General features: G+C 37.0%; 1 protein-coding gene across 1 annotated transcript in view; it reads left to right on the top strand.

Moving 5' to 3' along the window:
- The window catches only part of LOC150108970 (H(+)/Cl(-) exchange transporter 7-like), a 501,264-nt gene that overhangs the window by 428,215 nt on the left and 48,018 nt on the right, over positions 1-25,031 (top strand). The window contains exon 19 of the mRNA XM_090401344.1: positions 21,814-21,894. Within this exon, the coding sequence (XP_090257470.1) occupies positions 21,814-21,894 (81 nt within the window). The remainder of the gene's footprint in view (positions 1-21,813; positions 21,895-25,031) is intronic.

The following is a 25,031-nucleotide window of genomic DNA, read 5'->3' as shown; positions in this document are numbered from 1 at the left end:
ACGTTGTTTTTCTGTGATACAAGTGTCCTTCAGTGGTTGTTTTTTGGAGGTAGTTGTTGTCTCTATATAATGTATTTTTGCTTAGTGAGAAGAAAGGGTCGGAATCATAGCGGTGGAAGAGAAGATGAAGATAACATACGTTTTCATTATTTAGCTTTTTTAGTATCCTTAAATGTGTTTTATACTTATAGTTAACTTTTACTTATATAGTTTATACACACTTATACTTATTTAGCATTTTGCTGTAGTAACGTTTAGTAATAGTTCCTTGACACTATTTTGAATAATGGCGGCAGCAGCAGCTAAAATTGCAAATGGCGTATCACCAAGTCCTCCCTCATTTCAGGACTCCATTTTGCATGATATAACACGGGATTTTGTAGCATGTGGGACTTGTGGAATGTATGTATCCCGGCGGTTGTATATGTGGCAGGTGAGAGAAGGGGAAATACATATATGCGCAAAATGCAGGCAATGGGAGGAACTTGGTGAGTTAGAGATGACTGTAACTGACCTTGTTGAGTCAGAGGCGGGAAATTCTCCATGTAAAGAGATGAGTGGCATGATAGAGGGTGAGAATAGCGAGAGAAATATGAATAAAATAATGAGAGTGGGGAGTGTGGAAAGGTTGAATGATTGTGAAGTTTTCGGAGATGGTCTGAATGGGGAGGATGAATGGCAAATAAGAGTGGCTGACATGCAGAGAGAGAGAGAGAGACTGATGAGCTGAAAGAACAGGTGGAATGTCTAGAAGAAGAGATGAGAAGTGTGAAAGATGAGATTAGGCAAATGGAAGAGACGAATGCAAGGCGAATCAGGGTAGGAGTGAGAGAGACAGAGAGTTATGGGAATGATAGAAGAGGAGACAATAGGAACAGTAGAAGAGAGGGAATGAGAGAGTTATCAGAATGGTAGAAGAGGAAAGAATAGGAATAGTAGAAGAGAGGGAATGAGAGAGAGAGAGAGTTATGGGAATGATAGAAGAGGAGAGAATAGGGTAAGTGGAAGAGAGGGATTCTCGTAGACAGGCTTAAACGTTGGTTGTACATGCTTACTAAATAACTTAAGGAAATTACAACATACAACTGAATGTACATTAAATTAAGCTTTAATATTATATTTCCAATTTTTTGGCAACATCACATTACCATCTTCAAAGGAACTTACAATAAGGACAAGTGCACACAGGCACTAAACACAGTAAATGAGAACAAAGCTATGGTTTTCCTAAAAGTCCTGATAGTGCCCCCTAGGCTATGTAGGTATTCTTGGCCATTGGGCTGAAGGTCTCCTGATGTAAGCCTCCCAAATTTGGGGCAGTCTCATGCAACCAAATTTGTTGAGGTTTGGCATGTTTCTTAGGGCTGAGGCTGATTCCATGAATAGTCTTTCAAATTTTAACTTGCTACAGTGTATTATTGTGGCTTTCTTCCACCGTATTCTGTGGTGTGTATTCAGAGCATGGTCTGCAAGACCAGAGTGGCTATACTGGTGAAACTGGATGTAGTCCTTGTGTTCTGATATTTGCTGTCCTACCTGTTTGGCCAAAGTTGGACAACTTACAGCTGCAAGGGACCTGATATACACCAGGTAGGTGGGGGGGGGGGTCTTTAGTGGAACGGATAAGGGATGCCAATTTTGTATAAGGTCTGTAACAAGAGGTTAAGTCATGTTTTTTTAAGATTTTGGTAATTTTTTCCGAGGCGCCTCAGATGTAGGGAATGGTGATGGATTTAGAGTAATCCTTGTTTTGAGGGGGGGGGGGGGGTTGTGGTTTACCGGTTTCAATATTTTTTGGATTTTTTGGGGGGGTAGCCATTGGCTGAGAAAGTGTTGAGGATGTGATTTAGTTCATTGGTTAGGGCATTGTCATTTGAACAGATTAGTTTAGCCCTGTTGTATAGCGTCTTAACAACTCCATATTGTTGTGAGGGGAGGATGGTGGGATTGTTGGTGAATGTATCTGCCTGTGTGGGTGGGTTTTCTATGAACTGAGAAAACCAAGGTTCCATCAGGCTGGCAGGTGACTAGTGTGTCTAGGAAAGGGAGGCTGTTGTTTTCTTCTTTTTCCAGGGTGAACTTAATTCTGGGGTGTTGGTTGTTTAAGTATGTAAGAAGGAGAGGAGTGTATCAGAGCCATATGGCCAAATAGCAAACACATCGTCAATGTAGTGAAGCCATATGGTAGGTTTTTGTGGGGCAGAGTTTAAGACTTTGTCTTCAAAGGTCTCCATAAAGAAATTGGCCAAGGGTGGGGAGAGAGTGGTGAACCCATGGCTGTCTCCTCTGTTTGTAGAATTTTCTCTGCCAAACAAAATAGCCTGAATTCATTGTGAACTGAAATAGGGCTGAGATATCGAGAGGAAATTTAGCTTGGGTTAGCTCTAAGGTTTCTTTGAGTGAGACATTTGTGAATAAGGAGGAGATGTCAAAACTGACCATTATGTCAGTATGTTGGAGTGTAAGGTTTTCTATGCTGGCTTTGAAGTGGGCTGAGTTTTTTATGTGTGATGGTGTGTTGCCAGTATAGTGTGTGAGCGGTTTGGCCAAATGTTTAGCTAATTTGTATGTGGGGGAATCTTCCTTGCTTTGTTCTCATTTACAGTGTTTAGAGCCTGCATGCACATGTCTTTATTGTAAGTCCCTTTGAAGATGGTAACATGATGTTGTTGAAATATTGGAAATATATTAAAGCTTAATTTAATGTATATTCTATTGTATGTTGTAATTTCCTTAAGTTATTTAGTAAGCATGGAAGAGAGAGAATGAGAGAGAGTTATGGGAATTATAGAAGAGGGAAGAGAGAGTTATGGGAATGATAGAAGAGAGGCGAGAGAGTAGGAACAGTGGGAGAGAGAGAGGGAATGTGAGAGAGAAATGGGAATGATAGAAGATGAGAGAATGGAAACAGTAGAAGAGAGGGAATGAGAAGAATGCAAGGGAGCACTGGAACCAGGGATAGAGTGATGTCAGGAAGGCAGATAAGTAAGGGAACACAGAGAGAAAATGTTAGAGAAGAGAGAGTGAGGGATACATGTGAGCAATTGAGGAACAGGATGGTTAGCTGTATACTCTATTGGAAGAGCTATACTGGAGGAAGTAGGGGAGGCAAGAGATCTGGGGTTGATGATTGATAGAAACCTGAAATTCAGGAGACATATTGCAAAGGTGGTGAAGGTAACACAGAGGATTGCTGCAATACTGAGAAGGATGCTGACCTGCAGAGAAAAAAGTGTTAGCATTCCGTTGTATAAGACTCTGATCAGGATACACTTAGATTATTGTTCTCAGATTTGGTCCCAGGATTTGAAGGGGATAAATTAACTTTATCCCCTTCAAATGTGGAAAGGGTACAAAGACGGATAACAAAGATGGTTTCAGGACTGTACGATGTTAGTTATGAGGATCGGCTGAAGGAATGTGGACTGCAGAGTTCGGTGGATAGAAGGAGGAGTGGTGATATGATTGGGACTTTTGAACTGTTGAGAGATTGTTACAAGGTTGACACTGGGGAGTTCTTTCGCTTGGTTGAACAGCGGGAAGGAGTGATGATAAGGGGCCATCCCTGGAAGTTACCAATGGAAGCTTTGAGCAAGAAGGTGAGGAGTGGTTTCTTTGCATGGAGGGCAGTTGAACCATGGGGTGCATTGCCATAGAGTGGTGAGAGCAAGAACGGTCAATGAGTTTAAGGAGTGGTATGATGGACTTTGTGTTTACTAGGAGGGACCTGCCTCAATGAGTCTTTTGACTCCACGTAGGCCTGAATAATAATAATAATATCCTGTTACCTGCTTATGAGACTAGCTAACTCACCATCATTTGAAAAAGCCCATATAAAGATTCCTCTTGCTATGACGAGAATCAAAGTAAGGTCTTTTCCAATTGAAGGATGCAATTTACTGTTATTCTTCCAATATTGTGGCAATCAGGCACATGATTATCAACTGTTTATGCCAAACTACATACCAGGAGTCAGGAGGTTAAATCAGTTGAACAACATGTGGTCTGATGTGGAACATCATTCATCAGGAGCTACAAAAAAAAAAAAGAATATTGTGGAAGATATATAAAGAGAAATGCAATCAGCAGACTCTTCAGCTACTCCTGAGCAGTATATAAAAGAACAGGCAAGAAAAATCAGATTATGAGAAGAAATAAGCCATGCAGAATAAAGGAAATCCTAAGAAGTCAAGTTACTATTTAGTGGGAAAAGAGAGAGATCCATGGGTCATCCCTGGATGTCGAGTAAAAGTGTTGGTAGCAAGGTTACTAGGACTATTTGCTTGGAGCATAGTGAATAGGTTAAATCGGTTGCCAGCAAATTAGTTTAAGAATTGTGATAGTTTAAAATGAAATATAACTGTATTAAAAAGAAATGGAATTTGTTAGTGTGTACCTCTCATGTTATTATCATCTAGGAATCTTGGGAGGTGATACCTAGACAGTAATAAATCTGCACACAGTATTCCAAGTGCAGTCCAATCAAAGTCTAGAAAAGAATGTCGGTAGTTTGTTGGATTATCCTTACCAATGCTCTATTCACTATCAACTCCAAGAATTTCACCACCTCCATCATTATTATTATAGAGTGTTTCTTATTCCATCAGAAACACTCTATAATAATAATTTTTTTTTACATTTTTTTTTTTTTTAATGTTGTGCCCATGCACAAGAGGTTGGTTGATTAACCTATAGTACATTAGTACCACCTATGGGTAGTGGGTTGGGAAAGGTGGAACTTGTTTACATTTGATTTAAATTATTGTAAATTGTATTCCTTGGGAAACACTGCAGCAGGGAGACTGTTCCACAGCGCAGCAATTGCAGGGATGAAGGAGGAGGAAAAGAAACTTGTTCTGTTTGTATCTAGGTGTACTGTGAAGGGATGTTGAGCAGCAGCTGCATGTGTTCCAATTGGCTTAGTACTGAGTGGAGGAATTATTGATGTTATTTCAGATGAGCATTTCCCATGGAAATATTTGTACAATATATATATTGCAGAAACCAAACATCTTTGCGAAAGTGGGGGTGAGTGAGTTGGTAAGAGATGGGTCATTAATAAGTCTAATTTCTTTCCTCTGTATTGAGTCAAGCATTTTGAGGGAGCTTTTAGGGGCCCCACCCCATACGTGGGAGCTGTATTCAGTAGCTGAGTGGATTTGTGATTTGATCAATGTCAACAACTGGTCAGGGGTGAAGTAACATCTTGAGCAAAAGAGAAATCCTAGTTTTTTGATGCAATAGTTATGATGTGCTTATGCCAGGAGAGGTTTGCTGTGAGGGTAATTCCAAGAAGTCTAATTAAGTCTTAGAGAAATCTCAAACTGTCTAGAAATTTGTATCCTCAAAAAGAATACTGGGAAAAAAATAGGGAAAAAAATTATGGGAATTATAGAAGAGGATTTTTATTTTTTATAAGAAATAAGTTAGAACTGGGTTTTATTAGCATTGAAATTGATGAGGTTATCTGAACCCCATTGGAAGATGACTTGGAGATCGGAATTGAGAGTGGTGGTTGACGCTCTGCAGGTTGAGGTGATTTGTGTAGGGTAGGGTTTATCAAATGAAAGCAAGGAGTGTAATGTGCTGTTGTCAACAAAACTGTGTATTTGGTTGGAGGTCAGTTGAAGTAGGTCATTAATATATAGCAGGAAGAGGGTTGGTGAGAGAGCAGAATCTTGTAGAACCCCAGCATTAGTTGAATGGTTAGAGGATATGGAACTATTCACCATCACACTCAGTGTGTGCCCAAACAGAAAGCTGGCAATTCAAATACAGAAGTCCTGGGACAGACCAAATGATGGTAGTTTGCTTAGTAAGCCTTTGTGCCAGACCCGGTCAAAAGCTTTGGAGATATCGAGTGCAACCACTTGAGATTTGCCAAACTTCTCCATGGCATTTGTCCAGAGATGATGTGAGCAGATCTCCTGTTGATTGGCAGCGATGGAATCCATACTGGCATTCGTTTATTAGGTGGGTGTCTTCAAGATAGGGTAGAAGTTGGGAAATGGATGATTTGTTCCATTACTTTAGATAGGACTGAGGTAAGCACGATAGGGCAGCAGTTGGATGGCAGTGACTTGTCACCCTTCTTTGGGAATGGGTTGAATATAAGCCAATTTTCAGTTTGTGGGATAAATTCCAGTGGAGTAAGACAGTATACGAGGATGGTCTGAACAGCTCTCAGTCTAACAATGAAAAAACGAATTTATAATTTCAAAATTATTTTTATTTTTCAACATGAAAACAGAGAAAAACAAGTTATTGTACCTCTGTACCGAGCCCTGATAAGACCTCATCTCAACTACTGTGCCAAGATTTGGTCACCTCGGTTCCTTCTTGATGGGGAGGAGGTTGAGAGGATCCAGAGGCGAGTGACTAAGATCATAGCAGGTCTATGGAATGAACTATATGAGAACAGGTTGAAGATTTGTGGGTTGCAGAAACTAGTTGATAGGCGGAAAAGGGGAGACATGATTGAGACATTCAAATTGCTAAAAGGATTCTATAGGATTAATTCAGATGATATTTTTGAGATCAGGACTGGTGGTGGGAGAACTAGGGGACACCCATGGAAGCTGGGCAAGAGCGTGGTTAGCAGGGGTGTTAGAGCTGGGTTCTTTACTTTTAGAGTGGTAAATGAGTGGAATAAGCTGCCAGAGTCTGTTGTGGGTGCTATGACAGTGAGCGAGTTCAAGGCAAGGTATGATAGATACTGTGAGAATGTTGAACAGCTGCGTGAACATGATGTTTAGGGCCTCCCTCAATGAGTCTAAGGACTCCTGGAGTAGCCCGTGGTAATAATAATAATAATAATAACATAATCTCCCGTAAGACTAATACATTTATTCCAGCGAAGCTCCAGTGCCATTATCCTGTCCCTGTAGTGGTTCTCAGTAAGATCTGCAAAATAACCCTCTACAGTAATCACCTCTTGATTCGAAGAAAAACACTGACCAGCGAGGAAGAGTTTTGGTTTTGGGAAGAGATAGAAGTCAGAGGGAGCCAAATCTGGGGAAATAGGGTGAATGTTACAACAATTTGTAGTGCAGATCCCTTAATTTTACCATTGCCAAAACACCTTTGTGGGTAGGTGCATTGTCCTGATGAAAGATGATTTTTTTCTTCTGCAAACCTGGTCTTTTCTCATGAATTTTTTTGTCTAGTCTGGTCGAAAGATCAGAATAATCTTCCTTGGTTTTATTGTTTTACCCTTTTCAAGATAATTAATAAACAAAATGCCTTCAGTATAATAAATTTAGTTTAATCCTTTATCCAAGTGTGAGCAAACAAAGTTTGCACCTGAAAGTGTCTTCTGGACTGGGGTAAGGTGGTACAACACCAGGGCACTCCTTACAAAGGTGGAGCAAGCTACCAATACTACTATCTCAGTATCTCCCATAATGCAAAACACATCTCCTTGCGGATGTGTCTAATGTTATGCATTAAGGGAAGGGCCACAACCCAGACTAGTTTCGACCTTTATTGAGGTCTCTTCAGTGGGAGCCAGGCCCAAGTGGAGGTACCAGGCAGAAGCATTAGCAGGTCATCTCTACCTATAGGAGTTGCCAAATGGTGTGCCACCCTTTTTTTAATAAATTACTCTGGATTTAGAGAAAGATGTTGAAAGTTTATTTTTCACTTGGTTAGAGTATAATAAATTTAGTTTAATCCTTTATCAAAGTGTGAGCAAACAAAGTTTGCGCTTGAAAGTATCTTCAGGACTGGGGTAAGGTGGTACAACACCAGGGCACTCCTTGCAAAGGAGTAAGACTGGAGTAAGGTGTTGTACCACCTTACCCCAGTCCTGAAGATACTTTCAAGCGCAAACTTTGTTTGCTCACACTTTGATAAAGGATTAAACTAAATTTATTATACTCTAACCAAGTGAAAAATGAACTTTCAAACTGCCTTCAGCATTCCAAAACACCAATGCCATAACCTTTCCTGCCGATTGAACCGACTTTGTATTTTTTGGTGCTGAATAACCAGCTTCTGTCCACTCTTTTGACTGCTGTTTGGATTCTGATGTGAATCCAAGTCTCATCCATAGTAATAAATCGATGCACAAAATCAGTTTTATTCTTGTTAAAATGCTCCAAGCACTGTTCAGATATTTTTATGCAAGTGCGTTTTTGATCTGCTGTGAGCAAGCATGGCACCCATCTTGCGCAAAGCTTTTTCATTTGCAATTCTTCATGCAAAAATACATCCTATACGTTCTTTTGAAATGCCTATATTCTCAGCAATTTCACACACTTTCACTCGCCGGTCATCCAATACCATATCATGCACTTTATCAATGATTTCTGGTGTTGTTACACTTTCTGGAAGTCCTTCACATGGATCATGTTCAAGGCTGGTACGGGCAAGTTTAAACTCGGCAGCCCATTTCTTAATTGTTGAAAACAAGGAGAAGAAAAAAGGAGAAGAGTGCCCATAAACTTTTGTGAACTTTAAATGAATTTCTTTTGGCATTAAACCTTCTTTTACAAAGAATTTGTATAACCGCATGATACTCAATTTTATCCATTTCAAGGGATACAAACAACACTTTTGCTTCAGACAGCTGTATAAAATAAACTACTTAATAGAATGACTTGCAATTTCACATGGATGCTTATGATAGATGTACCAACTTAGAAAAATAAATCTTGCTGATGGTGTTGCCATCTATGGTTCAGGCGAAGAACTTTTCAGATAGGGCGAGATAGGGCGACACCCTCATATATAGATGACATAGGATAGGAATCAGTTCTCATGCACAAACTTTCAAGACCATTGGAGGCATGCCATCAGGGCCAGGAGACTTTTTTGTGTCTAATTTGGACAGTATTTTACTGATCTCTTTCTGGCAAAAGGATATAGGGGGCATTGTATGTTGGTATCTGGAATGGTTGGGGGACCAGAAGATTGGCTTTTTCTGTTGGTGATGATGCAATAGAGCCTTCTGGGTATGATAAAGATGGGAATAGTATTGGGCAGAAGTTATGTCCAGTTGCCTTGGCGAGAGACCAAAAGGCTCGGCTGCCGTTTGGACAGGCTGCTATTTTCTGCTTTTTCTTTTGAACTCTGTTTTGGAAGCATCGATTGTTTTTTTTTTTTTTTGCAGCTATTCTGGGCTTCGGTACAAGCTCTAAAGGAGGATGGGGTTCTTGATTTCAGCCAGATGTGGTATGTCTGGTGTTTCATCTGTACAGCCTTGGCACATCTTTTGGAGAACCAGGATTTAGTTAGGGAATGGCAGTTCAGAGCAGTGTGTGGAATGTATGTTTCCATGCCAGTGAGGATTACTTTGGTAATAAGTTCGGTGCATATGTTTGGGTTGGAAGGCCGGAAGCAATAGTCCGACCATGGGAATGTTGAATAGAAGTTGCTGAGGCTGTCCCACTTGGCACTGTTATAATGCCAAACTACTCTTATATTGGAGTGTTTGTGTAAGCATTGTTGCATGGAGGAGGAAATGAGCACTAGATTGTAGTCAGAATTATCCAGTGGTCCCACTACTTTCACTGTGTATTTGGAGGGGTCATTGGTAAGGAAGAGATCTAGGGTGTTTGGGGAATGGTTCGGGTTATCTGATATTCTGGTTGGCAGCTGAACAAGTTGCGTAAGGTCATTAGATGGCAAATGTTTGTTGTACAGATCTTTGCCTGCAAGATCTGTACAACTGGAGGAGGAAAGCCAGCTGGTGTTGTGGACATTAAAATCTCCTAAGAGGATAATTTCGCTGTTGGGAAAGTGAGATTGGAGAAAATCAATTTTTGAGGAGAGGAAATTAAAGAGCTCAGAGTGGTTGTTTGCTTTTGGGGAGCAATAGAGACAGCAAATGAATTTCAATGAGTGGAGAAGTGATATTTTCAGCCAAAGAAGGTCAAAGTTGAGTGATTCTGGGTTGGGTGCTCTATGGCAAGGTATGTCAGAGCAGATGTATGCACAGACACCAACCTTGGGATGAAAGTTGTTAAAGAGTGAGTAGTTTAGAAGGTTGAGATAAATAGTGCTGGAGGAGGAGGTGAGATTTGAGTTTCTGCCAGAAAGAGTAGGTGGGGTTTGGTAGACTATTAGTAGACACTATTAAAGTTGTCGTTTAGGCCACGGATGTTGGTGAAGTGGATAAGCAATGTTCTCGGAGGCATATATTTGACCTCAAGGGTCTTGCACATTTCCTATGCAGTGCCATCATACTGGTTTCCATGGTGGCTACTAATAGAGTCACTTTATTTTTGCACCAGTTTGACTTGCTTGTAGTCGATGATCCAACTGGTGTCTCCATTTTGACGTTTTTCTAAGTTCTCTTTGAAGCTGGTGACCTTGTTTTCGTTGTGCAAACATTAGGTCTGGTTGAGCATGATAATATTAATAATAATATTATTATTTTTTTTTTACATTATTATATTTTATAGTCAGTCAAACACCTATCATTAAAAGAGTAAAGTATGTAACAGACTGCATTGTCCAGACAGGTATCAACAACTTCAATTCCAAAAACATCATTTTCACTCTGTCCAAAGCCTTTGTGGAACCCAGAGTGCCAGGTGGCCAAAAAAGATCAACACAAGTATGGGGCATATTTTGCAGATACCCCATTACATCAAACTTAATAGTTTTTAAGTGTGCTCAGGCCATGGCACGTTATGTGAGACATCAGAGTCAAAAACAATCTTGGATCCAAAACAGCTTCCTCCTACTGTAGACAATGCTCTATATATATGTTGATGACCTCACTCTCATAACATAAGGGTAATTGAAAGACAACTTCAGCAAACAGTTGATCGTGTAATGGATCAGGGTTTCAGCAGAAAAAAAAAAATGTCTGTGTACACTTCTGTAGAAATGCACTCTTCACCTAGATCCTGAATTAATCCCAAGTTCTTGGGACTTATCGTTGACAGAAAGCTTACATTCCTTGCACACACATTTATCAACTAAGAAAAAAGTGCAAGAGAGCATTGAGTCTCCTTTGCACTCTGTTCTGTACTAAATGGGATGCATATTGATCATCATTGCTTCATCTTTATCATGTGCTTATACATTCAAAGCTGGATTATGGTCTCAAGTCTATTGTTCTTCAAGGCAAAATAATCTGTAATTTTTGGATCCCATCTACATCAGGGTATATGAATAGCTACTGTGCCTTTTACACATCGCCCACTCAAAGTTTTAATGTTGTAGCCATAAAAATGAACTGCCTCTATCTGTTAGGTGTAAACAGTTGTCTCTTAATTATGCCCTAGACTCTTTTCTCTGCTTTGGGAAGCACAATATCACACAATATCACATAATATAACAAATATCAGACTGCCATATGTCTTTTTGGTATGCAAGCTGTTGGCATGATTGTTGACAACATTGCCTACACCAAACATAACAGCATCCTCCATGGCACGTTTTCACTCCATCCTGCAACCTCTTGCTTTGTCAATGTCAGACGTCTCATACTCCATCATCTGTCTGCATACAGTTGCTGAATGCGCACACAGAGTAGCCCACTCTGATTTCTTGCTTATCTATACTGATGGTTCAAGAACAGAGATCTGTTGGTTGTGCTGCTGTTGCTGTATTTCTTGACATTACCAACTCCAACTAGATCTCATCTAATTGCAGCAGAGTTGCATGCCATTCAGCTTTCTCTTGTGCATATAAAAGAAACCACTACCAAAAGTGTGTAATTTAGTTCTTTACAGTCAATCTCCTCTCCTGTGTACAATCCACATCCAGTGCTGTGTGAGGTGTCATGCCTGTTGTACAAAATTAAAACCCTTAATTTTTATTTTCAGTTTCGCTGACTTCCCAGCCATATTGGAATTAAGGAAATGTGATAGCAAATGCAGATGATAGATCAGCTCATACTTTTTCAATGTACTGTTTGACAGTTCCATATACAGACTACACACAATTTATATGATCAAAACTAATTGTCCAATGGCAGTCATCATGGCAGGAAGTACTGCATCAGAATTAAGCATTGACAGTCTAGTCAATGTAGAAAGAGAAGAGGGAAAGTTGTTCTTGCTGGGCTCTACATACAGTAGGTCATAGTCATCTTACACATTCTTATTTACTGAAGGCTGATGGTCCTCCTAAATATGAAAAGTGCAACAAACTTCACATGAGAAAGAAATGAAATTTTTACCATTCAGCTGAGCAACATGCATTCAGGCAGATGTTATCAGACTCAGACAAATTGCATGATGTTTTTAACCTTCTACAAAGAATTAATTTGTTCAAACACATTTGACTACATAATTTTTTTTATATGTAGATACTTCATTACTTAATTTTTGTACATACATATTATTAACTAATTTATCTTTGACTATTAATACTTTGTGTACTGCTGTTGTAATCTCTGCTATTGCACAGTATGACCTTTGTTGTCCTTGCACCAATAAGCCATAAACCAACCCACAAATTTTCTCTCAAAAGCCTTGCCACCGGATGTAATTAAATTATTCAACTTTGTCATCCACTCAGGTTATTTTGTTTGTCAGAAGAGAATTTACAGACAAGTTGAAGGGACTGCTATAGGGAGTCCACTTTCTCTAACTCTTGCCAACTTTTATCTAGAGCATCTAGAAGAAATCCTTTTGTCATTCGTATAACCTCAGCTTTCATTTTGGGTTCGTTACATTGATGACATCTTTGTTATCTGGCCACACAGTGAAGATGCATTACACTCCTTTTCTACATCCCTCAATCAATTTTACAATGGAAATAGAAAAATAACAGAAACTCTCCTTCCTAGGTATCTTACTCTCCCTCTCCTCTTTGGATGAACTAATCACTTCTTTATTTCTCAAAAACATACCATTACTGGATGCTGTATTCAACAGCAATCTGTTCACCATCCTTCTCAGAAGACTGGAATCATAAAAACTGTTGCATCATACTCATCATATGATTTAGAGCATATAAATACTCTAAATCCGAACAACCATAGCAAGAACTTCTGGACATTAAACATCATATTCATCTGCATGGCTTCTTAGAATTGTCCATACACACTTATTTTTGATTCTTATAAGTCTAGCTCAATCAACAATGAAATTTGAAGGGTTTCTATCTTATACATTTCTGGCACCTTGGAACCAATCTCTAGAATCTTAAAAAATATAATCTAGTGACTATGTTCATTTCTTTCAACAAACTGTCATCTTTGTTCCCATCATTTCTCTATCTCTTCCTGGCATCTACCAAGTTCTGTGTGACTGTCATCATCAATGATAAAAAAGTCTGGCCTAGCACAACATGGAGTTGATACTGACCATAATATCCTATGGCCTGAAATACATTTACTCCATTGCTGTTGCCATAAGTTAGAACATTTGTTTAAAGAGAGCACTGAGGCCTTTCTTCACTGGCTGAACCTAAATCTGAATTACTGCCTCTCCCTGTAGAAGATTTGGGAAAGCCTTATTTTAATCAAACATGATTAACAATTTAAAAATAATAATAATAATACATTTCCTCTGTTATTTATTTGTATTGTTCTATGTATAACGTCATGTAGCTCTTACTATTTTAAATAATCTTTAAAACTTTTAAATGAATGCTATTTTGAAATTTGCAGTTTTTGAGCACTGCACTTTTCACCTATCCAGCTATTAACTCTGCACATTTCGAATCTTTCCAACCTTCTATAACCAATGTCTTAAACATTGATCTCCTTATCATTCTCCAGTGGATCGGTTGGAATAATTTAGTGAACTTAAAATAATATCAAAACTATGTCATCCTGTCTTATTTCATGTAAGAAAGATCTGATTTCACTCATAAATATTACACTCATGGCCTTCTCAGCTGCCAAACAGCTTGATAATGTCATCTTCTTTTCAAGATACCAATTCTCACTTGTACAACTTCTTATGCTATATAAATCCCAAATCTGTCCATCCCTGTAATACTGTTATCACATCTGGGATAGATGTGATATACACCAAAACCCTCCTTGTCCAGAAGAGGATATTCTTCCTAATAGACAATCCAGAGATTGTCTATTAGGAAGTCTCTCAGAGACTTCTCAGAGAATTGGAGGAAGTCTCTGAGAGACTTCCTCCAATCACTTTCTTAGAGATGATCTTTTCTTTATGTATTATGTCTTTTCTATAAGTATTTTCATGGACACTATCTACTGAACTAGATACCCAATTCTCTGCCTATGTAGAAACAAACACACACATGTATGCGCACAAGTTCTGCTTTGTGCTTACCAAACTAACTTCTCATCCTCCTTGTACATTCTATCTATATTAATAGATAGAATTTTCTTTAATGACTATGACCTCCATCTGTTAAAGAATCACATGCAATAGATTTGTTTTTTTTCACTCCCTACTCACTTGTTCACACACTAAACTGTTTGTTTTAAATTTTGTGACATATTGTATGGAATTGATGGGGGGGAAAAAATAAATAAAAATAAGTGAGTATCCTCTGTCAAATAGTAAGAAAAATATCATTCATTAACCAATAAGTTGAATAATAGTAGTGCAGGAATTGCTCTCCCCCTATTAAAATTATGCTTTTATTTACAGTCAGCTTCCACTGTAGCAAACACCATTAACACACACTACTGTAAATTCTGTACCAAAGCCTTAGAGGTGCAATGCTATGGTAAAAGAAATTCATGATAGCCAATGTTCCACTATACCAAACCATTACTGAGATCCCTATGCATTTATGTAAGGAGAGTTAATTGTATTGGACATCCAGTTTCTTATCCATTGGGTTAATTCATTATTCAGCCTCATATCCCTCAAATTGTATCAGCTTTTGTAGTCCGTCAAATTCCTTTGCATACTCCAAAAATATCACTATATTGAGATCTCCATGCATTCTATTTCTAATTACTATCTAGACCAGGAAATTTAGACAGTAGCATGTTGGGAAATATAAGAGCCAATAAATTATAATGGTGTAAACCATTGTTCTTATTTTTAATATTCTCAACTTATCTTTTTATACACTGCCTTCAGTGTTTCTTACTTCCAATCTCAAATCTGAATTTTTAATCAACAGTGTAATTTGCCAGTAGATTCACCATTGTCTCCGACCATTCTAGATCTATAGATGAAGAAATTTGAAAAAGTCTTTTTATGAAACCATTCTGAAGTGGCTTTATATGAATGATATTTTCATATTTTGGCAATAAAGCTTGGAAGATTAAAATAATATCTCGAATCTTCTTATCAGTTGTAATCATCATCATCATCATCATCATACGTATCAAGGATTTAGGCCTAGTATGGCCTGTTCCAGCCTTAGAAGTCATCGTTGAATCGTTTAAGAGGACGTCCTGGTTTTCTTTTTCCTAATGGCTTGTACTTTAAGGCTTGTTTTGGTAATCTTTCTGTTTTCATTCTTTGAACGTGTTCCATCCATCTATGTTTATATTTTTTAATTTTTTCAATTACTGGTTCTTGGTTTAATTCTTTCATAATATCTTCGTTTCTTTTGTGATCAAATAGGGTATACTTTGCAGTTTTTCTCATAAACTTCATTTCTGCTGTTGTTAATCTTTGTTTGTCTTTTTGTTTTATTGTCCAGATTTCGCTTCCATACATTAACACCGGTAGGGCTAATGTATTGTACTTTTAGCCTGGTTTGTTTTTGAACTAGGTTTGGTTTAAATATAGAGTTAATTACTCCTGTTATTTTTAAATATTTTGCAATTTTATGTTTATATCTTTTTCATTTTCATAAGTGATCATACATCCTAGGTAGTTAAATGAATTCACCTGTTCTAAGATCTTGTTATCTAATACTATTTTAGTTCTTGCTGGATCTTGTCCTTTAAATGCCATAGTTTTTGATTTTTCCGTTGATATTATCATACCATAATATAGAGTTGCTGAGAGGGGACACCCCTGTCGGCCCCCTTGGTTTATCTCTCTTGTATATGATAGCTCATGATTTAATCTTATTTGTATTTGATTATTTTCATATATACTTGTGACAGCTTTTAGGATATTATTTGGTATTTGTCTTTCTTTTAATATGTTAAATAATATGTTTCTTTTAACTTTGTCAAATGCTTTTTCAAAGTCAATAAATGCAATATGTGTTTCTAAATTATATTCTCTTCTTTTCTCTATTATTAATTTTAGGCAGAAGGCTGGGTCTATACATGATCGTCCTTTTCTAAATCCCTTTTGTACCTCTAGAATAAAGTTTTCGGAATATTTCATTAGTTTGTTATTTAAGATTCTGCTGTATATTTTGTAACATGAATTTAGTATACTGATACCTCTATAGTTTTTTTAAGAAAGGTGATAGGTCATCTCTATTACCTTTCTTAAAGATAGGAATCACAATTGCTTTTTTCCATTCTATTGGGGGGATACCAGTTGAGTAAATTTTATTTAAAAATAATAAGAGTCTTCCTTTGAATCTTGTTCCTGCTTATTTATATAGTTCTGAACCTAGCTTATCTTCTCCAGGTGATTTTCCGTTTCTTGTTTCTTTCAGGCTGATTTCTAATTCTTCTTCAGTTATTTCCTTTTCATTTTTGTTAATTGTTTGCCAGTTGTCTTTTTTAAAATATTTGTCTGTCCACAGTTTTGTGTAGTAATTTAGAAATTCTTCTAATTTCAGTTCAGTGTTTAATTTTATGTTTTCTTTGGTATCTGCATTTAAGTGTTTCAAAATCTTATATACATTGGGTCTTATTTTATATAAATCATGTTCTAAATTAGAAACAAATTTATTCCATGATTCTCTATGTCTTTTTCTGACTTCTCTTTTAGCTATGGCTCTTATTCTTTTATATTCTATTTCATCTTCTAATCTTTTACTGCTTAACCATTTGTGATAGGCTTCTTTTTTCTTTTTGATTATTTCTTTGATTGTATCATCCCAGATCTTCATTTTTTTTCTTTTATTGAATTTTTTGGTCTTTCCTAAGCTTTCATTTGCTGCTGCATTTAGTATCATTTTTATATTAAGCCATTCTATTTAGATTTCTTCATTTTGTTTTATTTTATCTAGATACTGGTTAATTCTTTGTTCATATAGCCATTGTACATTTGTGTCATTCAATAGTCTAGTTTTATAAACAAATGTTTCAATTTTTCTTTCTGTTCTTGTTACTTGTAGCCATTTAGGTGGTAATCTTAATTTTATTTTAACAAAGAAGTGGTCACTGCTTATTTCATATCCTCTGTGAACTCTAACATCTAGTGAAAATTTTGATGTCTTTTCATTTAATATGAAGTAATCTAATATTGATTTCCATCCTCTTGCTGCCCAAGTATATTTATGTATGTCTTTATGTTTATAGAAGGAATTCATTATTTTTAGGTTATTATAAACTACAAAGTCAATCAATTTTTTACCATTTCTGTTTAGAGTGAGTTCTCCATGTATTCCTATATTATTATTAATTTTCGTGTTTCCAATTCTTGCATTTAAGTCTCCTGCTAAAATTATGTAATCATTTTTATTTATTTTATTATATATGTTTTGTAGCTGATTATAAAAATCAATATTATCCTGTTCTCTTCCTTCTTCTGGGGCATATAAACCAATTATTGTTAAATAGCCTCTATCCATTTTTATTCTAGCTTCTATTATTCTTTCATTCCATAATTTATAATGTTTTAACTGTTTTGAAAGGGAGTTATGAATCCAAATCATGACTCCTGCTTGTGCTCTTTGGTCTCTGTCGACTCCACTGCATATCACATTAAAATTTTCAGTTCTCATAGTTCCTTTTAATTTCTTTTTTGTTTCAGTGATTACTGCTATTTTAAAATTTCTTTCATTTAATAACTGGTCTAATTCTATTTCTTTATATGCTATTCCTCTTACATTCCAGTTTGCTATGTGTATTATATTTTGTCGTTTCCATTTTCGTTTTCCCTTTTCCATTCCAGGGTCATTTCCCATAGATTCAATCCGATTATCTTTTTCTGTCAGCTTACAAGTATGGTTATGTTCTCCATGTCAGGGGACTAGCCTGATGATGGAATAGTTCAGTGGTAGGGCTTCTACCTTAATGCTTCTGAACTCGCCTTCTTCCGAATTTAAACCCATAGGAGGAATAGGGTATATTGAAGGGGAAAGGGTAGATTATAGAAGAAATATAGTAAGGTTTATAGAGAGGACATAGTTGTAAGGCCAGAAATGAAATAATTCCATAAAATAATGATGAATGAAATAATTCAGAAATAATTCCATCAGTTGTAATCATGAAATCAAATTCACTATCTCTATATAAAGGAATGACTAACTCCCCTTTCAAGATATTATTATTATTATTATTTGTCACCTCCAGGGAGTCCAAAGACTCATCGAGGGAGGGCATCCACTCTACAACTCTGTCTCCACCACTCACAATTCACCAACTGACCGCAACTACACCAATGTCATCTATCGCCAACCACCACCACCACTAGTATTTCCACAGATAATCACAAACATCCATGCCCATGGCGGGATTCGAACCCGCAGCCTTTTGGCTGGATGCGGATACGCTAACCACTTGACCAGCTAGAATAAATATATACTATAAATACCAATAAGCTTATACATAAGATTAGGTTGGTAAAACAGTTCATTGGTTCTACATTTGAACAAGAATATTCAAGAAAGTAAAAAAATAAAATATAAATTTCTTCTTTCACTTAACATTAAATAATTTCTATAACTAATATTCATAATTTATGGTTATATAGAATAATAAAAAAATATAATCACAATTATTGATGATATAAGTATCTTCATTAAAAGGCCCTTATTTGAATGGAACATGATTTTATCTACCTAACTGGCAATGACAGTTGGGTAGATAAATCAACCATCTTGTATCCAGACACAAATGACAGACATAGATGTTATGGCCAGCTGGGAAGTTAAAGAAAGATTATGAAAACTTTTCAAGAAATATGACTTGATATAATTTCTTTATATGACTTTATATGATTAAAATATGATCTTTAAATTCTAATGAATTCTAATGATCTATGAATTCTAAATATGACTTTATATGATTAAAATATAATCAGCAATAAAGCAGGAGGGTTAGCATATCACCAGAAATTTGTAGAAAACCTTAAAATTTTTAAGAATAGATCCTTCTTTTGACATTACTTCTTGTTGCAAACATAACTTTGGCTGAACACTTGAAAAAATATCTGATGACATTGGCACAGATATTTTAGGGTTATTAAAGTTCATCATTAATTTAGATTATTATACTGAGAAAAGTGAATGAAAGAATGAATTCTGTAAGCAAGTTGATGGAATTACCAGGATTATTTGTTGTCACCTCTTCTTCTTTCCAACTATTATCTGGAACATTTTAGATGAACATTCCATCTTCATTATGGAGCTGCTACAGTTGATATTTTTGCCATCTAGAAACATAAAATTTGACAACTATTTCTTCAGACAGTTAACCCTCATCCATCCCAGATTTAAGTTCCAGCTTGAAGAGGGGTTTCTATCTTTTATTGTTTATTGAAAGCACATCAGTCCTTAGTTACCATCCTTCTCAATAGAAAGTCTAATAAAGAACCTACTGATGAATGCTTGTACCTTCAAAATAGTACATAGCTATGCTTCACCAATAATTTTTCATCACTCAGAAATATGAAAATCTCTATTATTTATATATGAAAGCATCCTCTGCAGCAAAAGTTCTTCCCCAATCTCTGCTTGTTGTTTGATAAGTGCCATGTTCATGCAATCTAATATATTTTATTCATACTGGCCATTCAGCAGTGAAACAGACCTCTAAATTCACAGCAATATAACCACTAAGGGTTCATATTGTACACACAAGCTCACCTTGGGATTGGCACCGGCTCTAGGATCCCTTGGGGCTAGCTTTAAATCGCTGAACTTCAAGTATCTTCAGATATGAAACATTCTTGTAAGAGTTAGTTCTGAAGCTTTGCTGTATCAGCCTATTTTCAATTGCGGTGATGGAGTCCTCGTATTCAAGGTAATATATGAGATGACAGGCTCCCAAATAGATTTTTTTAAAAAACAATTAAGTTTTTAATATATTCTTAAGTTTATTTTAATCTTCAACTATCAAAGTTAGATAGGGTTAAAATGGCCTCACCTACTCCCTATACAGGAATAAAAAGGCATTAGCTGATTTTTTTGAGCTATCAGAGTTTCTGGTAGTATAATGGCTTCATATGCTGGCATACAATTTGAATTTAAATTTATATTCAAACTAAGCATTTTATTACTGTGCTAAGCATTTTATTACCAGCTATCCAGTGGTACAGACAGATTTCTGTACCACTGGATAGCTGAACATTCACATGGTTTACACAATTGCAGGGTTTACACACTTTCTCCTGTTGGTACTCATACAGTCATGAGTATTTGAATATCATTCATATAATCATGAACCACATAGGAAAAGGATATTCATCTGGTTCATGATTATATGATTATATTGAAGGAATATAGCATGTAAGTACATAAATAAGGAACTGTCCCACATCCAAAGATTTTCCAAAAGGGAGAACAAAAAGAAAGTAAGAAAGGAATGAGAACATGAGGTACATCCCTGGATGTCATGCACTAAAGTGAAGTTTTTATTTGAATGGAGAGTAGTACGTGTGTGGACTTTTGCTTGAGAAAATGGTGAACATAAAGACAGAGACTAATTTTAAGGTGTATGATCAATTTGTGGGACCTAAAAGAGACTTTTTGCAATTAGTCTTTTTAATTCCATGGATGTCCTAAGAGTGTAAGGCATCCTATTTATGCTTGTAAATGTTCAGAATCTTTCAATATATGAAACAGAATTTTTTAATCTATCATTACCACCAGTGGATCATCTATCAGTTCTTCACGTGCTGTTTTTTCATGGAAAAAAACATGCTTATATTGAAGGAATATATCATGTAAGTACATAAATAAGGAACTTCTACTATTTTACAATATCATCTTAAATTAGTGGAGGAAGGAGACATAGATAGAAGCAATGGATGATTTTTCATAGCAAGGCAGGAAAGAGGGAGGGAAGATAAATGGTCATCCCTTAAAGTTTGGGGAGTGTGATTAGGAAGAATGTAAGGAAAATAATTTTCAGATCTAGAGTAGTTTAGAATAAAATGTGTTGCATAAGCAGATAGTGAGTGCAGTAATGCATGATGAATTTTAAAAAAAGGAATATCGATAACGAGAGAACGGCCGTACAGATGCCGTGAAGTCTCAATAGCATGATTATTATTGTTGTTGTTGTTGTTATTATTATTATTATTCCTGATACCTCCAAGGAGTCCGAAGACTCATCGCGGGAGGACACCTACAGCTGTCTCAACCACTACACCGAACCTCTATTACGAATAATCTCCATCAACGGCATCTACTGCCCACCTCCACGACAACTAGTATTTTTGTCTGTAAATTGCGTGTGTTCTGAAGGGCCGATTTGTCTGTATGCGGGATGAAAAACCCGAGTTTCTGGGAGGAAAAAACCCTGCTACCTCCGCATGAGATCGACTAACTCACCTTCGATTGAAATCGTCCAGATAAAGATTCCTCCCGTCGCGATGAGAATCGAACTTAGGCCTATTCCAATCGAAGAGCGCAATGTACCGTTGTTCTTCCAATTGTGCTACGGAGGCACTTATTATTATTATTATTATTATTATTTATTACTATTATTATTATTATTATTATTATTATTATTATTATAATACCCTTACCTCTTAAAATTTTGGTTTTAGAATTTATGGATGCTGTGAAATCCCAATAGCATTATTATCGTTGTTGTTATAATTTTTTACTATTATTATTATTATATTCTTACCTCTTAAAATTTCTGTAATTGTTTCCTTGCAGGAGGTTGGCATTTTGCTAAGTGAAGAAGAATATACGATTAATCTCAATCCATTTATAATTCCATCGTATACTGTTTCACATGTAGGTTTCATTTTTACAAAATTAATCATTTTATATCTACAATTTATGCAGTGTAAATTCATTTATTACATTTCCACTTCATCTCTTGGTTAAATGTACTACCAGGAACCATCCCTGATCATGTATTGAAACATTGAGAGAAACAGATTAATAACTGGAAAAATCCAAAATACCAAATGCAGTCACTGCAGGTTTTATATATACTGGGTAATTATAAAATAACGTCAAGTGTGCAGAGCCCATCTAGCGAGTAATGTATTGGACGAAACACGCCAATATTCGGTAGACGTACACAGTGGAACATAGGGATTCGATTTAACGAAAAAAAAAGTACCAAAAGTCGCCAACAGGGGAAATTTTGGCGCTGCCAAATTAATTTTAGTAGGTGTGACTAATGAATGACTAAATGGCAAATGAGAGACAGCACACATCAATTTCATGACGTTTATTGTTAATTACAAATGAGGTTCAATATGACCACTATTCTGATGTTCCAGGAACTGCATACGGTGCACGACATTTTCCACAGTGGTTCACAACATATTGGAATTGATTTGATAGCGAAAAAAGAATGACTGATGGCGAAAGTTGGACGCATGCTGGAACGAAAGTACTGAACCAAAGAAAGATGAATGACAGTAAAAGTGAGAAGAATGATAGCGAAAGTTGGACGCATGTTAGTCCGAAAGTACGGAAACAAAGAAGGATGAATGAGAGAGAAAGTGAGAAGAGGGGGTCGAGAGTTAGAAAGTTAGAAAGATTTAATGATAGAGTGAATGTGTCGCTAGGTTAGGAAGGTGAATTGGATTGGATGAAGCAAGAAATGAAATGGATACGGAATGAAATTAAGAGAATTCAGGTCAAAACTATTAAAATAAATCATGATGGCATGAAAGAGTTAACAAAAGATGAGCGAGTGGCATTGTATGGTGACTCCATTATTAAAGCTGTGCTAGAGGATAAAATGCACAAGGTATGTTTTCCAGGCGGTAAAATGAGTAGAGTGATTGAGGCATTGAATATGAGGCGGGAACGAGCAAAAGAGTTAATTGTATTAATTGGTACAAATGATTTGAGAGAGAACAAAGAGCATGTCAAAATGAATGTCAGGAGACTGCTTGGAAAGATAAAGGAGAATAGTGTGACAGGAAGGGTGGTCAGTGTGTTGCCTAGGTAAGATTGTGGTGAAATGAGGCGGAGAGCAAGGATTATGAATGATATTCTGGCTGAAATGTGTGAGGAGATGGGAGTACAGTTTGTTAATGTGTGGAATGAGTTTGAGGGACGAAGTGAGCTGTATGGGAACGATGGACTGCATTTGAGTGGTTATGGTGTGAGTCGCTTGGAGAGACTGCTGCTGGAAAGTGGAGAAGTGAATAGAGAGAATGAATCAGATTGAGAGGGGAGTGATGTGGAAGAGCAGGAGAGTAAGACAAGAGAGATTGAAGGAGTGGAAATGAATGGAGAAGTGAGTGGTATGAGTATAGAAAATGAAAGAATGGGTGTGCAAGAGGAGCAGGGAAACGGGGAGGCTCAGGGTGGACAGGGATACACAGCATGAGAAAGGTGGATGCTCCAAGAGGAGGTGAGAGTGTATAGGCAGGAAAGTAATGGGATGATCAGGGATCAAAAGGAAACAGATGGAATTGCAAATGGTTCTAAAATGAAGAAGCAGAAAGGGAAATGGCTCCAGTCCAGCATGGAGAGATCACATCGAGTGAGTGGTATCGGTGGAACTAGCTGTGTTTGTATACCAATGCTAGAAGTATAAGAAACAAGGCGGATGAAATGGTTGCACTAATTGCGTCTGTGCACCCAGAGATTGTCGGAATAAGTGAGACATGGTTAGATGAGGATGACCTCCTGACAGGAATAGAGATGGAAAGGTATGATGTGTTTCGTGAGGATAGAAGGGGTAAAAAGGGAGGGGGAGTGCTATTGATGATAGAGAAAGAGTTATGTCCATACAAGGTAGAGATGCAAGAGGGAAATGGGGCCAGTGGTTTTGAGGCAGTATGGTTTGAGATAGAGGTGAATAGAATCAAATACTTGGTGGGATGTTGTTATAGACCTGGTAATGTGGATGGTGGTGATAGTGAAATGTATAGTCAAATAAGCCAAGCAAATAAGAAAAGGGTGATCATTATGGGTGATTTTAATTATGGCAATATAGACTGGAATGAAGAGATAGCAACTGGAATTAAAGAAAATGAGTTTCTTGAGTTTTTGAGGGATAACTACCTCAGACAGTATGTAACAGAGGGCACAAGAGGATTAAGGGTCTTGGATTTGGTCATCTCATCGGAGGATGTAATTATCAATGAGGTATCAAATCATCCACCAATTGGTGAAAGTGACCATGAGGTGATTATTTGGGTGGTTGCCAGCAGTGCAAGGACCCCTGTGAAAAAAGGGTATATGTGGAACTACAAGGGGGGTGATTATGAAGAGCTCAGGAGACAGCTTGCAGGTGTAGCATGGAATGAGGAGTTAGCTGGAAAAGAGATCACTGCAGCTTGGGAGATTTTCAAAAAATATTTAGTGGATGCAATGTCTAAATGTATACCACGGATGAGAAGGTTAAATAAGGTAGGTGTGAGATGGATGAATAAAGAGATTAAGCATGCAATACAGAGAAAAAGGGCATTGTGGAGGCAGCATAAGAGAAGTGGAAGTAACCAATTTCATGAGGTCTACAAAGACCAGGCAAGGAGGGTGACTTGGTTGGTGAGAGTAGCTAAAGAGAGGCATGAATAGCAGTTAGCTAATGAAGCTAAAAAGAATCCTAGGGAGTTCTTTCGATATGTAGCCAGCAAAAGAAAGAATGATTATGGAAGGATGACATTGATTGGAGGAAATGGTATAAAGACAGCTGTTGCAGAATGTGTGGTGGAGATACTTAATGAGTAGTTCATAAAGATCTTTCAATCTTGTGAATGTGACTTCATGGAGAGATTAAGAGCAGTTGATGATGGGGAGGAAAGACTGATGTGAGCAAGAGGTGTTTGGGGCGTTGAGTAAACTAGATGTAAATAAGGCTGTGGGACTTGATAATATATCACCACGTATTCTGAAGGAGTGTGCCAGAGAGTTGACACCTGCCTTGACATATTTTTTTAATACGGGTCTTGGACTTG

Source organism: Typopeltis vanoorti, chromosome 2, assembly GCF_054136105.1.
Source record: "Typopeltis vanoorti isolate ZY-2024b chromosome 2, IOZ_Tvanoo_1.0, whole genome shotgun sequence".
Classification (NCBI taxonomy): domain Eukaryota; kingdom Metazoa; phylum Arthropoda; class Arachnida; order Uropygi; family Thelyphonidae; genus Typopeltis; species Typopeltis vanoorti.
Note: the sequence above shows the minus strand (reverse complement) of the source record. Positions and strands in the feature narration are given on the sequence as shown.